This window comes from Taurulus bubalis (genome assembly GCF_910589615.1).
Source record: "Taurulus bubalis genome assembly, chromosome: 6".
Taxonomy (NCBI): domain Eukaryota; kingdom Metazoa; phylum Chordata; class Actinopteri; order Perciformes; family Cottidae; genus Taurulus; species Taurulus bubalis.
Genome location: NC_136594.1, coordinates 27,774,171 through 27,790,509, shown reverse-complemented (window position 1 = coordinate 27,790,509; position 16,339 = coordinate 27,774,171). Strand labels below are relative to the sequence as shown.

Below are 16,339 nucleotides of genomic sequence, written 5' to 3'. Positions count from 1 at the left end.
GTTTTGATGGTGTTTACTTCCAAATGAAGGCTTACGATATGTTTTCTTTATTAATATGCTGGAGCCGATCCCAGCTGACATTGGGAGAAGGCATGGTTCACCATGGACTAGTGGTGCAACGAATCATAAAACTCACGGTTCGGATTGGATACCAGATCGGATCAGCACAAAAGAAAAAAAGGGAGCAAATATAACTCTTGATCACGTTTTTTTTGTTTTGCCGCCGATCACTAATGATCCTTATTGACCGATATAGATCCCGCTGTTTGACTAGAGCAGCTGGTCTACAAGGCCCCAAACTCTTTTTTTGCCACTGTCCCAATTCTAAATTTCCACTTCTTTGTGAGAGTAGTTATGGTGTTTTTCTTCTTCATAAAGACTGACAATTCAAATGATAAGGAAATAACAACACTTTTCATTAGTAGTTGTGTGATGTATGATGATGAATTATACGCTGCATAGCGCTAGTGTTGGGAAGTTAAACATGTGTTAGGAAATGACACAGTCATTATTCATCTCTATTCATGTTGTTGTGAAAACATCAACAAAAGAGACGTGGCACAACTGTGCATCTGTGTAAAAGTGTGTATACACACACACACACACACACACACACACACACAGTATAACAATAATGGTAGTTTGTATTTGCAGTTCATATTTACCATCTTTATTTGCCGTGTGTCACATGTAAGTTATGCATGAGTTATGTCATTTATAGCCTTATCTAGTGGGTAAACGATCAAAGGAGTGTGCTGCAGAGGTATGGGCAAAAGAAAAGCATACCAGCACAGCTGCACCTGCCGAGCAGGTTGGATTGGATAAACTTTAAGGGGAGGAGGGATCAATGGCACAGTGAGAGAAGGAAGTAAGTCAAAAGAGGGGAATGTGACAAATGGTAAACAGACACTGGATTAAGATGAGGAGAAAAGACTGTAGAGAGAGAAAAAGCCAGTCGGCACTGAAAGCGACTTACTGTTTACCATTGACTTCTCTCCCTGAACCCCTTCAGTCTTCACAGCAGGTAAGCTCTCACTACGGCAGAAACACATGGAATCCTCTCTCGCTCTGCAGGAGTCTCACATGTTGTCTTTTACACGACGATGTTCTCCTTTTATGTGTCTGGATTGCATTTAGTCCAAGCTAATGGATTTAAACAGAGTCGGGAGTACATTTGCAATAACCCCCCAAAAAGTTATCTGTTATCGCAAAGTAACAGACAACAGGTATACAGTATGTGAGTGCTGGTACTCAAAGCTCCAATTAACACATGGACAACATGTTAAAAGGTTTTAAAAATGTTCAAGCTAACCACAGTGTTTGTCATGTGTCCAACTAAAGGTCATTTTTGGTGTTAGAAGTAATGATTGGGTGTGTGAAAGAACGTGATATGGTGGATAAGTGGAGATTTAAACTATACTTGTTTCTACGGAGGCTGAACCCACTTGCTTTGGACAAAAGCATCAGCCAAATGAATGCAATGCAAACAGAATGTCAGACAATGCAGGTGTGGGTACCAGGCAACGTTATCAATATTTGGAGCCTGTTTATATTGTAGGTTTACAGTTTCACCATGCAGTACTTAACTCATGACTGATGTCTCCACGAGTGCTACTGTTGACAGGCGATGTAGAGCTGCGTTGTATAACCTCAAATTACACCTGAGACATGAGCACAAAGAAAGCAAGTTTAAATATGCGTCTTTAGATGCGACAAGCCCTGGAGCAACGCTTTACACCTCTGATCACCAACTCAATTGAGTAAATTCACTAAGGACAGGGATTGTGAAAATCACTCAACATGAAGGTGTATAAGTAACCACACCGTTGAATGACAATAGGCTTAAACACTATATTTACTATGTAAAGTTGAGCTGCAGTTGTGTGGGGTGATCAATTTCCCCCTGCATTCAGATGCACAGAGAGAAAATGTATATGTCCTCATCTGGGTAAAACTGCCTGCAGGTATTTCTTAAAACATGTGATGTTTTGACTTTTTTTCTCTTAACTCTGTTCATGTTAGCCTATTTGTGGTTGGGAGAGGATTTTACTGTTTTTCTTTGCCCTGACTAACCAGTAAGGAGTGATGTGTCCGTCATGCGTACATACTTTTTTAGTCAACATGGAAGCTGTGGTAGAAAATGGGATTTAAGCGTTGTGCAATTTATACAGCTGCACTGCTCTCATTCACACTTGTGGCCAATTCACTCTTGCTATTTGTCATGAATGTAGCTTGGTGCCTATGTAGGAACATGACACTCCCATTGATGATCCTGCCTCGATGATCCTGCCTCTTTGATTGGTCGATTGTTTTCTCTAAGCGGCAGAATCTGGAGCAACAGACTTATTTTGGAAAGCTCTAAGTCTATGTTTGTGTGCCAGTATTTGCCCACAGATCAGTCATGTAAAAGTGATTTCCTTGGAAAATAAATGGAATGCATACTAAGAAGAGAAATGGAAAGGATAGAAGTGTAAGAACGTACTTCCTGGTGACGATAATGCTGATCAGATAAGAGAACAAGTACAAAAGAAATGTTGGTCTGCAGCATTGACACATGTGGCTCCAAAATGTTAAATGGACTGAATTTAAGCACTTTGTCATTCACTGATGGCAAATGGCTACCATACAAGAGACAGTGTGTGTGTGTGTGTGTGTGTGTTTTCTACAAACACCCAGCAGACAATCAGAAAGACAGACTCATAATTAAACTAATCTAGCAATTAAACTTCTTACCAAGCGTATCCATGACTCAGCATGTAGCTGCTAAACAAACAGCTGATTATGCAGACACCTGCAGCTGAAACCAACATGGCAGAAGTCATTAAATCTCCCAAATCATTGCAAGTAGTAAAAATAGTGATTGATTATGAAAAAATACTAAACGGCACCTTTGACTCAGTGGTGAGCAGGGTCGTCCTTCAATCAGAGGATCGGCAGTTCGATCCCCGGCTCCACTAGTCTATGTCGATAGGCAAGACACTTAACCCCACTTTGCATGGTAGCCATCAGTGTGTGAATGGGTGAATGTCATGTAGAGTTAAAGCGCTTTGAGTAGTCAGAAGACTAGAGAAGCGTTATACAAGTATTTATCATTTATCATCAGTATTTAACCACTAAAATTAATAATTAAAAGAGAAAATAGCTCTGAAGTTTAGTACAGAACACTGATGATGATGCTACTTCAGAGCCATGTGGTTGTTGGAGAAAGAGGTACACCCTCCAGTCAATCTCTCTTTGCCTGTGGCTTTTAATTTCAAATTTTAGCAAAATATATGAAAAATTTGACAAATTGGTCTCGGACAACTGAGTTTTGCGCACTGCAGTACTCCCCTCCAAAGTAGTTACAATTTAGTAACTGAAGGTGTCAGCTTTGAAAATAAGTGTTGCTGTAACGCTTCAGTCTTGGCAAAAAGAGACATAGCGACATGCTATTTGTTTATTCAGTCAATGATTAATAATAATAAGAATAAGGCTGACATTGTTTTCCTATTGTCATGGCACTCAGACATAAGTATAATTATTCATAATGAAGATGTAAATCATCAAGTTTGTAGTTTAAATTACTTTAAATGTCCAGTATTTTCCTAAAACAGGCTTTGATCTACACACAGTACTGTTAGTAGATACATTCAGTGTTGGTCTGTTGCTGTCAGTTATAACAATATAAAATATCATCAGATTTATCTTTTGAGGATGCAGTCACATACCTAATATTTTAAACAAAGAAAAGAGAAAGTGTGGATGACTTGCACTTGTTTCTTGCCATTTTAAACATTTCAGGGATGATCTCATGGTCAGTAGGTGGAGTCTAGCTGTTTCAACAAACCAGATTTTCCTGATCTTGCGAAACTACTCACTAGTATTGTTTTAATGTGTATGTGAGCGTGGGTGTGTTTAAGTGCAGGAAGCACAGACTTTCTACCTGACAGGAGTGCTTCTAACAGTGTTGCTGCATGTGTGGTGGTCGTTACACCCACTCCAACAATCAAAACAGTTTATGGCTCAGGATAGAAGTATGATTTGTTTTGGATGAGGCCAAGGGTTCAAATTAAGGATTAGGTTAAGTGTGAAAGACTGCCCATATCTGTTTGGGAGCTTGGCAATTCATCATCAAACTCCAATCACAGCATTGTAACTAAACCACCTGTAGATCCCTGTTTAGCCTTCAGTGTGTTTAGTCTTCAAGTGATCATGCGTGGTGGCTCGTATTATTATGATGGTACGCAGAACATTTAGCAGCTACAAGGATGGATGATATTCTAAACTTTCCTGAGCTGTATTTGGTCAAACAGAAAGTGAACAAACAACTAAAGTTGTTCCACTGTTCATTCATAGTGGATTTAATGATACCATTCATGTTTTTACTCCTACCCTTTGCATAAGGAGTATTATGGATAATAACTAGATATGGATGTGGGGAAGGCAGTGCATTAGGCATCACAGAATTAGTCACAATATAAGCACGTCAATAACCCAAAGTATGGGGTTATTCTCAAGAGTAATCAGGACATGTTCAAAATGCAATTTCTCACTGCTTTGAGCACCACAAGCTAAACTATCTCCATTGTACCAGGGAGGAGGAAAACATCTCAGAGATGGAAATCTCAAAATCTGGACAAAGGAAACAAAACCTATTAGCATGTTAGATTCCACTGCAGCTGGGAGGAAAGTAATTTGACTGAACTGACTTTTCTTCATTTGATCAATCCTCCGCTTTCTCTGCATTGATGTGAATTTTGCTGAAATCTTCTGTCCTGCATACTTGACCAGCTGATTACACAATCAATCCAGCGATTGATTGTGTAATCAGCTGGTCAAATGTGCAGATTGTAAAGGTCAGGCCTTTTCATTTGAGTAAATCTGGTTCCACTTTGTTTCACATAAGAACCTGTTTGAGTATTTTTTTTTCCAATGCCTGCAAGTAAAGAACATGTTCCTTAAATGCACCTTGACGCATTCTGATACTTCACAATCAAAACACAACAATTAGCAGATCAAGATCGTATGTCTGTCATTATGGTTTATTATAATGGTAATTATTATTTAAATATCCTGACTTATGGCAACACTTTCACTCATACAGCTTCACATTGGATAACTATGGCGCTGCCTGCAGCCTTTCTCTCTGAAGACCAGTTCACCTGTTCGATCTGTCTTGATGTGTTCAACAACCCAGTCTCAACACCATGTGGCCACAGCTTCTGCCAGGCCTGCATCTCCTTCTACTGGGACGGAGGAGGAAGCGGCAAGTTTTACCAGTGTCCCCTCTGCAAGGAGTCCTTCCGCAAGCGTCCAGAGCTCCATATCAACCGAACCCTGAGGGAAATCACTGAACAGTTCAAGCAGATGGCCAATACTGGAGTGCCAATGGATGGAAGAGGTGGAGGAGGCGTGGAGGATCCAAACTCGCCTCCGCACCATCATCACCACCTGGCCCTGTCTCCACTCCAGAGGTCAGGGGAGATGCCGGAGACCATCTTTGCTGAAATGATGACTCGTTTTCAGCAGCTGCCGACTCCTGGGTTTCCTGTCTCCTACCCCAATGATCCTCAACCCCAAAGCCCGAACAGTGAGCACCTCGACCCGCCTCCACCCTACTCACCTCCGCGCAGGTGACACGCTATATTCAAATGAGTTTGATGCTTCACTGAAAAGTGTATTACTAAAATAGAAAGGTTGGTGAGTAATTGTAGCATAATAGTACTTTTTTTGTTGTTACACTAACACATTAATGGAATGATGCCACATGGACAAAGAAAAGTGGAATATGGAAGCAGAATTTAAGGATTCAAGGATCATTTCTTGTCATTATGCAACACAGAGATGCACAACATAATTCAGTTTGAGCTAATTAACGGAACTAAAACACGACAAACAAAACAAAAACAGTAGTATATTCCTGTATTGCATTTTTAGAACTATTTTCTGTTCAGATAATATGGCCGACATCTTCAGATACAAAATTCCTCTCGCCCCTCCTGAGTCCTGCTCTCTGTCCTGCTGTCCGCCCGTCAAGAGCAGCTTGATCCTGGTCCACGGTAGATCCAGGTCTCTGTGAAGATGTGGGCTCAATGCTCACCGACCTCCCACTGCTTTAATCTTATTGTTCTGCTACCAGGCCTCAGACAGCCAGGAGCATGGTGGGTAGTAGAGTAGCCTTAGAGTACCCTTCCTTTTCAGATGTTGATGAATATATTCTGTCATCGCATTAGGAGTATACACAGAATAAATAAAGGATGTCATGTCCATGCCACCGGCAGGAATTGCCCATTTTCCAATTTAAAATAATTACTTAGATGATATGGTAATTTGTAACATTTGTTCTGAGGGTCGTGCGAGAGGTCATGGGATCAATAAAACATGGTTTCTTAACCTAAACACCAATTTCATCTAAGACAAAAAATATCCAACCATATCAATCTTGCACCATTTTATATGTATTTTTCAGAGAGAGTCTACCCAGTAGCAAATCTTCCATTGCTTTGAGAATTACCCATAACTTGTTGCTATTATTACTCAGGTAATACACTATGATGTATTTACTATTGTGTATTTGTATTATAGAACAGTAAAATAACAGCATTATTGCACAAGATTATACAGAGGTGCATGTTAACATCCCTTTGTTGTTTAAGAATAATGGACAGCGCTGTTTTATGAAAAGGCACTGTTTTATCCTGCTTGCTTTTTATTGTTGTAAGTAGAACTTCCAGTGTTGTCCACAGACAGAAGAGAGACGACAGGGCAGTGAAGAGATAGTCGATTGGAGAGAGAGATCCAAGTAACAAACAGCTGTTTATACGCTTCCCAAAGCAGGTTTTATGGAATTGTTCATGAATTGAAAATATATCTTAGCAATGTGTCTACTACGCTGTGACAATAGTTTGTAGTTTGTAGTCTCGCTAAATGAGAAAGATCTAACAACGTAATGCATCATGCATTACGTTGTTAGATCTTTCTCATTTAGCGTATAGCTTTCTAATTTAATTCAGTTTATTTTGTATAGCCCAGAATCCCAAATTACAAACTTGCCTTGGAGGGCTTTACAATCTGTACACATACAGATTGTAAAGCATGAAAACAAAAAATAAATAAAAACATTAACAATGTTAACAAAAAATAAAACGATTAACATTAACAAAAAATAAAGCATGAAAAGCATGTAAAGCATTTTTACAGAAAATGGAAATTATGGTTGGACTTGCTGGCTCAGACATGTGATTGAAGTTAAATAGTAAAATTATCCAAATACAGTAGTTACTTATTCAATTTTCACGTCTTTCTAATATTACGACACAGGTACACTCTGAGCGGTCCCAGTGACTCCTCCCCCAATCTGCCTCTGTGCCCCATTCACCCGAGAGCTCTCGAGTTCTTCTGTCGTACTGATAACACTTGCGTCTGCTGCATCTGCGTGGAGACAGGAGAGCACCGAGGACACCACGTCATCCCTGCCAAGAGAGAGTGGCACATCAAGAAGGTCAGTTGGGGAGTGTTGTATAATTGGAGACAAAACAATAGTTTTTACGGTTTCATTGAGGTTATATTAAAGATTAAAACATTTGTGACTTTGGCAAAACCTAATTGAATCCAAAAACAGTTTGCGTCCAGTGCACTTGTACTATTGTAGGTGCATCTGGCGTAAAATATGTGACACGGCTGGTTATTAGTCATAGACAGTTAACGTAACACCCACTCTCTTCTCCAGTCCCAGTTAGGTATTACAGAGCTGGAGCTGAATAATCTCATCTATGTGAGAGAGAGGAAAGTGGTGGAAATACACAACTCCTTACGAGAAATACAGGTGAGTTTCCAGTCTGCACCCCAGAGGATCCCTTTTCAGGGTCAGTTTTGTTTTGAGATTGTGGACACATTTCACAATTAGCTGTTTAATTAGCCATTTAATTGGCACTAGACTGTCCATCCTGACAACTGGAGAGGAGATCACTCATTCAGATGTATTTAAAGAAGATAATGTTTTAGGTCCATATTTATCTTGTAGTATGAGAGGTGGACAGGTGCTGCCTGATCAGACTGACGCAATGCATTAAATATAGCAATGTGGGCCTACTTGATGTTTCTGTTAAAACCTTTTGAAAGTTTAAACCAAACAAACTATCACTTTTTACCATCTTGTATCTATTGTGGGCACATCGTTTAGAACGTGTCTGACTTCCCCAAGTGGTCGTAATAATTTCAGATGTGTTATAATCCGATCCCAGGGACTTAGGATGTTTCTCTAAGGATATTTCACATTTTCTCATAGAGAAATGTTAAAATGATTGAAATAAAGTGTCAGATTGACCTATAGATCTTTGCCAGTACTCAACATGTTCTGTAATTCTGTAACAGCATTCTTTATGGTTTCCAGTCAATATCCTCCCCACAGTTTGCTCATGATCTTAGCAAATTATGATTTGACTAACTTCCAATGGGTGTCTTTAAACATCTCCCATCTATTGCTGTTCATCGTTTATTCAGGCTGCTGCTAAGAGAGAGACAGATGGAACTGTGTGCCTGTTTTCCAAGCTGATCAGCAGTTTGGAGCACTGCCAAGCGGAAGTCTTGGAGGTAAATAGCACCAATATGGAGAGAATCTCTAAACACAAACTTGTCTTTTCTGTTTTCACTGAAATAAAAGAAGGCAAGTCCTTTTATTATTAACCACGGAGCATTTTGAGGTATATTAACTAAGCTCCATGGCATATGTTACCCCCAGGTGATAGAGAGGACTCAGCGTGCGGCTGAGCACAGAGCTCAGGACCTACTGAGGGAGCTGGAGGAGGAGATCGCTGAGCTCAAGAAGAGGAGTTCATCACTGAGCCAGCTGAATCTGTCTGAAGACTGCATACCGTTTCTCAGGGTACCAATAAATAACAAGATAATGCAAAAAAGTAATAAATAAGCCAGTGCCCACCAGTTAGCATACAATAATTAATCCACTAGTTCATTTTAGATTCAGTCATTGAATCCGGAAAGTTCTTGATTATGGGAGTGTGATGGATTTGAGGTACCATTTCCACTAAAGCAACTTTTACAGGAAACAGGGAACTTCTTAGAAATTTAGGACCTTTATTTGCATTTTAATGGAGGGAACCTAATAATAGTTTTGGTTCGTTGGCTGCAGTTCCTGCCTACTCACAAGACACTGCTCCCCATATTACCATATTGGCCAGAATATAAGGTTATTGCTGTTGGAAAAATACATTTTAAATTAACCAAGATCAGTCTGGATCCTTGAACCCTTTTCCTTATTAAAGTGAAATATTTCACTTTAATTGCATAATGTCATTCACATTCTAGTGAAGCTATTCCAGCTATGTTTTGAAGGGTAATCCTTATTCTGTTTACCTAACAAATAGGTAACTCACATGTTGTGGAAGTGGTCAGACTGCTACAATATGGTTAACATAAACCATAACAACGCAACTAATAAATACCACTAGACTTTCTTTTAAGTAGCGTTATGTCTCAAGTGTAAGAGGCGTAACAACATTATGAAAGAAACATAACGTCAACATTGACTTTTGGCTTCCCACAGGACACAAACAGCAGTCTCCTGGGTGAAAGTCCTTTGTTTGTTTGACCAATAAACCATACCTCCCATTTGCCCTCAGTGGACTTTCCCTCTTGTTATGCCCTTTATTGTATCATAACGGTCGCTTGATATACTATATTACTTGCTCTGACTGAATGCAAAACATTTGACCTTCAGCATGTTTGCAGAACTGTAAAGATTTCCTGGCAATATTTCTGAAGAAAAGAAGATTCATTATCGTTTTTCAGTTTTGTAGTTTGTAGACCTTCCAAACTGATAGGTGTTACCGTTCTGTCATATCCTCTCAAAACCCTGTATTCTCTTCTATGGTTTGTATTGGACCACTTTGGCTGGGTTGCACCAACATGGATTACATTAATCCTGGTTTAGAGTTAATCTAGGGTTAGTAAATCTAGGTTTAAACTGGTTTATAATTAATCAGAGATGTGTTGCATATCTTAATTTTAACCCAGGATTAGTTAAACTAGTTTAAACAAGGGTTAAAACAGAATTAGTTTATGTTGCCGTGGAAAAATTCCGTTACTGATACCGTTACCGTTCATAGCTACCACTACAGCGGCTATAGCTAATAAACTCTGTCACTCTAGCCAGCTATTATGGCACGTGAAAGAGGGTCAAACGTTTCAACATTTGAAAAGATGTTGCTGACAGAGTTAATGGAGGAGTTTAACTGCAGCTACTGGAAGCTGGAGAAGTGGTGGCACAGCAACATTCCTCTCACTTCCATGCTTGATTGCTGGTCCAACCTTCCCATTGAGGTATATACCAGATTCCTTTGTGAATCTATACCGCTGTGAAAAATCGCTGTTGTCATAAAATTCAATTTGGTTTAACCTATCTCTAATTTTCCTGCGAGGAACTCTTTCCTCTAACCCCATCCAGCGAAGAAATGCAGCCATGTTGTCAATAAAACGGAGATAAACCTCCCCCAGGGGTGGTTTAAAAATAACTGCTAATCCAGGTTTAGTCTAGGCTACAGACAAATTTGATTTTTATCTAGATTTAAATGGAAATTAAACAGAGATTACCAAAGGGTTAGATTTACCCAGGATTAATTGTAAACTAAGGTTAAACTAGGTTTAAAGTTTGGTGCAACTGGATTAAAAGACAAATCTGGTTTAAACCTAGTTTAAGAGTTAATCCTTGTTGGTGCAACCCAGCCTTTATGTTTGCCAAGAAAAAACATCCATGGTTTCACTCTTTACTCTCTGTTATCAGGTCTCAACAAATGTCTGCCTACTGGCTCCCAATAGTATGTGTTAACATGGAGGACTCAGTGAATTATCCTAGATAGAGGGATTTGGAGACCATTAACCAATGGGGATGTATTTATTTAAACCTGTTGAAGCCACATCTGTTTTTGACATGTATTCCCTCTGCAGAGTTTTCCTGCCCTGTCCACCCCTCCACATGTTAAGAACTGGTCCAGTGTCTCTGTAGGGTCTGAGCTGACCTCAGGGTTGTTTCTCAGGACTGTCAATCAAATGATGGAGCGCTTTGGAGAAGAGATGCAAAAACTGCCCAAAGCCTGTAAGTCTTCATTCAGACCAAGAGTAGTCAAGTAAAGATGTTGCATTTAATGGAAACGTACCATCTAAAAACTATAACAGCAATTACAACGACTAAGACCATGGATGGATTCTCCTTCATGGTTTACTGCCAAATCGACCAACTGTACCGTAGAAGTACCTTCATATTTGCATGTCCTTAAAAAAAAAGATATCCCATGTATTTGTGTTTTAAAATGTCTCATTCTGATTCAGAGCTTAGATCATATGAATTTAAGATGAACTGTACAAACTCCATACAGCAGTGTAAAATAAATGTTCTTTTCCCTAATCAACAGGCCAGCAATCCTTGTTGAACCAGTCTGTACCCAGGCCCAACTCAAGTAAGATTCTGATGAGCTAACGGCACAAAATGTTGTGTAGATCCTGTTAAATTCACTGAATGAATTAAAAAGTGTCAGAATAAATAATAAGTAAATATATTCCCTTGTCTTTGCAGAGATAAGGAGGGTACAAGAATATGCAGGTCAGGGTTAAACAATAATTTCAGATTTTATGTCACTTTAACTTTGTTGTCACATAGTGTTATTTTCATTGGTAGTTTAATCACCAACCATCAATCTGTCTCAATCTGCCAGACGACATCACTTTAGACACCGACACAGCCCACCAACGTCTCATCATCTCAGCAGATGGGAAGCAGGTGCACTGCGGAGAACGCAATCAGTCGGTACATGACAACCCTGAGCGCTTTGACCGGGTGGTGTGTGTGCTCGCCCACCAGGGCTTCAACTCAGGACGGCATTACTGGGAGGTAAGTGGGACACAGTGGCGGCTGGTGAATTTTTTTTGGGGTAGGGCTAGCCAATCAATTTCAGCAAACATCCTAATGCAAAAAAAGTGTATCAAAAATGCATTACTACTTTGCAGTTTTTATCATTTATTCCAATACTGACATAATAAGAACATCTTATTCATACAATTCAGTATATATCGTAATATTCACTATAATATGATTAGGGTTGGGTACCGAGAACGGTTCCAACACGTCCGGTACCTACCAGACCGAAAAGCAAGGCAGATTTCGGTGCTTCCTTCCTTCCAGCGAGAACACAAGAGACCGGCGTGACAAGAACATGCCAGATATGAACTAGACACAAGCCCTGAGAGAACAAAGACATGGGAACGCGCACCGTTGGGCTTGATGAGAATAGCCCTCCCGGAAATCGTTTATAGGGCGCTGATTGGATAAATTGTATGTCATTCATTTATTTCTTTAACCAGTGATTGGCTAAACGGCGTATTAGACCCGTCTTCCTTGGGCAGAATCACTTGAGCAATGCACCAGCATCACAGACATGCAGCTCTGAGCAGAGGAGGAAAAGCATATATTTGGTGCAGATATGCTATTTTACAAATATTACTGGGTATATTCTATAGCTCAAAAACACAAATATTGCCAAATATACAATTATATATATATATTTTGGTGGCTCAAGGTGGATGGGTCCAAGCCCCGTTGTCCTCTATTGGCCGGCCGCCACTGGTGGGACCACAATGTGAAGCTGTGTCCATGGCAGTCGGTCAACAGAGGGCCCATGTGCGGCACCCCACTAGCCACAAAGCTTAATTATTTTATTTTGTATATACTTTATTGATGGTATGCACAATATGACAAACAAGGATCAGAGAACAAGTATTTCAATTTGTTGTGTATGTGTTAATCAGTTTACACTAGTAAGGAAGACATTTAAGTAAATCAGACAAATAAAAGTAAAGTAAGAAATAAGAGGAAATACAAATAAAAATAATAATAATAATAAAAATAAAATGAATCAACCCCCCCCCCCCCCCTCCACACACACACACACACACACACACACACACACACACACACACACACACACACACACACACACACACAGAGCCTTTGCGCTCATTCGCATAGTTTGTATAATACAGGAGTATTGTAAAACTATTGTTAAGTAGGTAGGTTTGGCTACAGTCAATCAGACAGAGGACCAGCCATCTCATTCTGTGGGCAACACTAACAGATTTTGAAAATAGGAAATGAAAAGCTGCCACTTCTTAGTGAAATGGTAATTTCAGCCTGTAAGTGCATTTTTTTTTCTTCCTTTTGAGAGTAAAGACAAACATTATATCCAGGCAGACTGAGATGGTGAATTTCCAAGCAAGAAGTATTCTGCGACGTGCCAGAAGAGTGGTTAATGGCAATGAGATAATTTCCTCTGGTACTAAACGAGAAATTTAGTAAGATGGTTTTGGCTGGGATTCCAAAGATTGCCAGAAGAGGGCAAGGTTGTACCTTGATCCCTGAAACTATATATAAGATATAAAAAACATAGCACCAGAACTGTCCAAGTTTAGTTTTTTACATGTCCAAAACGTGTGGTAAATCTGCTTGAGGATAATCACAACGGTTACATCCTTTGTCATGGTCTGGGAACATTTTAGCTAGTCTGCTGTTACAGTACATCCTATGGACCACCTTGAACTGAATAAGACCAAGTCTGGCACAGGACGTAGACGTGTTCACCCTCCTCAGTACACCCACGCACCAATTCTCTGTCAGGTTCTTATTCAACTTACTTTCACATTTGTTTTTGATTGCAGAAAAGGTATCCATTGCAGTTATGATCTGGTTGTAAACTTTAGAGATCAGCCCCTTCTGAGTTGGATGTCCAATAGGCTTTCCCAAAGTGTTTTGCATGAGAGGTCAGGGTATGACGGAAAGTGTTTCATTACAAAGTCGCTGACCTGAAAGTATCTAATTTGAATGGTCCAGGTCACATCTCTTACAAAGAGAGTTGAAGCTAAAGAAGTGGTCATCGTCAGAAAGATCTATTCCTATTCCTTTAAGTAACTATTACCACATGTATGTAATGGGTAAATTAATTAGTTTTCACTTAAGACCTTAAGTAATGCCATCATGAAGGGTAGCAAAGTTTTATTTTGTGGTTATTTTTTTCAATGATTTGACTTCTAGTGCTCTTGAATATCAGCAATGATTTGACTTCTAGTGCTCTTGAATATCAGCATAAACCAATTCTTACCAATTATATAAACAGATTCAAATTTGTAGTAAAATTGTAAAATGTTATTAAAATAGCTTTGGTCAAAGGGAGGAAATGCCATCATTTCATCTGGTGTCCACATTTAAACTAGTTGTGTGTCCTTAGCATATCCAGGACCGCTCATCTGATCCACTTCACACTTGGTGGGTGTATTCCGTGTGTTTGGCACATTTGATGCAATTTTGACACATGTTGACATGTTTAATATGACAAAAACCTTTGAATAAACAAGCACACAACGCTCTGTCTAGCAGTGGGGGAGGAGCTTCATTTCAATTTCACACTGACCTCTGAGAGTCTGCACTCCTTGCAGTAAGCTATACCTCAATGCCCTCTTCTAGGTGGAGGTGGGAGGAAAGACTGACTGGGACCTGGGAGTGGCAAGTCGGTCCGTCAATCGGAAGGGAAAAATCACCGTAAGTCCCACCCATGGCTACTGGTTCCTCAGCCTGCGGGATCGAGCCGAGTACGCCTTCCGAACAGAACCCTCGACCAACCTGACAGTCAGCCTCAGACCTTCCCGAATTGGAATCTATGTGGACTATGATAAGGGACTGGTGTCCTTCTACAACGTGGAGGCCAGATTGCTCATTTATACATTCACAGATCATTTTTCTGACACCATTCATGCTTTCTTCAGCCCCTGTACCAATAAATCAGGACGGAATGAGGCTCCACTGATCATTTGTTCTGTTGCAAAGACAGAATGAAATGCCAACATGTTAAGGACATCTTTACTAATGAGCCTCCGCATGCATCCATGTATGTTGGAAGAAGACGCACAAACATACCTCTGGAAATTGGTTGGTACTAGCTTAAATAAGCACATGTCATATTTAGCTTTACAGGAATAAAAGCTGATTCAAATTTTAATTTGAAATATAAAGAATTTTTCTGTGTGCATATATTCTGTGATCGGTTCAGAGTGAAACGCTGGAGAGCCCTATAGGGTTGGGACCCCAGGTTGGGGATCAGTTGATTCCTGATTTTTTGTATTTTTTTTAAATCAAATAGTTTACGCGATTATGTCTTGTCTTTTAAAAACACATTTTCCCCTATTTATAGTGTGTCTGAACACTTGCAATTTCTCAGCACACAGACTCTCAGCTGAAATCCAGGGCAATAAAATGCTTTTGGAAGCATGAAAATAAAGACTAAAACTATAGCCACAACAGCAGTGCTATAAGGTTCCAAACTTTATGACGCACTAGAAAACAAAAACATTTGTTGGAGATTCAAAGCTAGTAGCATTAACAGTACATGGCCACAGATAGCATGTTTCACCATGGATGTATTTTGAGAACAGGATACTAAAATCCAAGATGGAACCCATTTATCCAAATTTACACATACACCCAAAATGTTTTCAGGCTTCCTCCATGTTTTTGGGCCCATAGAGCACGGGTACTGGAATCCCCAAAAGGCCAATTGCATTGCATATCAAATTGATGCCTCAAAGTCATCTATATAAGTTGCTGAGTAATATTCTGCTTGTGAAATAATTTTTCCAACAATACGTTCGTTGGTAAGCAAAATATATACTTTATAATACATATAGATCAGGCAAGAATCAAATCCGTCCAAATACGATTCCCTCATTGTAAGCATATGAGCAATATGGTGGTATAAGGTCAGTCAGATTTGCCATGCTAACATCGAGGCAGTAACGTTAGTTGGTTATACCACTAATGAATAATGAACTACCTCTACTTTATATAATATTTTGTTGGTATTCGATTAAAAAACATTAAAAGGCACATGTACATTTATTTTTACCGATATGACGTCAGAAAAATTGTCGAGTCCACAAGAAGTATCAGAAGAATGGGTAAATTAATTAGTTGAATGAATAGGCGCCACAGAAAAGGCCATGAGCTTGTACAGTACACGTGTGAGAGGATACTTTATTGACATCAAGTAAACAGACAAACGGTATCATGCTGATGGGCACAAGTGCAAAAAGGACAGGAAAATATGGTGGCAGGTCACAGTCAGAGCACCACATACTGCAGGCCGCACTTCCACAATCCACAGTGCCTACACAAACACGACATGCATCCACAATTGTCATATTTGGTCATTAACCTCTTAGTGTTCCTGTAAAAATGTGTCTTTAGATCAGAGGCATTAGTGCTCCATTCAAACACCAATACCCATTCATGTTGAGTAACTGGTGA

General features: G+C 39.7%; 1 protein-coding gene across 1 annotated transcript; it reads left to right on the top strand.

Annotated features, from left to right (window-relative positions):
- Nucleotides 1–908: 908 nt before the first annotated feature.
- Nucleotides 909–15,005, top strand: LOC306737953 (E3 ubiquitin-protein ligase TRIM21-like). Its single transcript, XM_079219766.1, has 11 exons — nt 909–1,024; nt 5,084–5,612; nt 7,300–7,480; nt 7,709–7,804; nt 8,482–8,571; nt 8,720–8,863; nt 10,942–11,089; nt 11,406–11,450; nt 11,567–11,593; nt 11,706–11,881; nt 14,504–15,005. Exons 2-11 carry the CDS (start codon nt 5,101–5,103, stop codon nt 14,870–14,872), a joined length of 1,788 nt encoding a protein of 595 aa, XP_079075892.1. The 5' UTR covers nt 909–1,024; nt 5,084–5,100; the 3' UTR covers nt 14,873–15,005.
- Nucleotides 15,006–16,339: the final 1,334 nt, after the last annotated feature.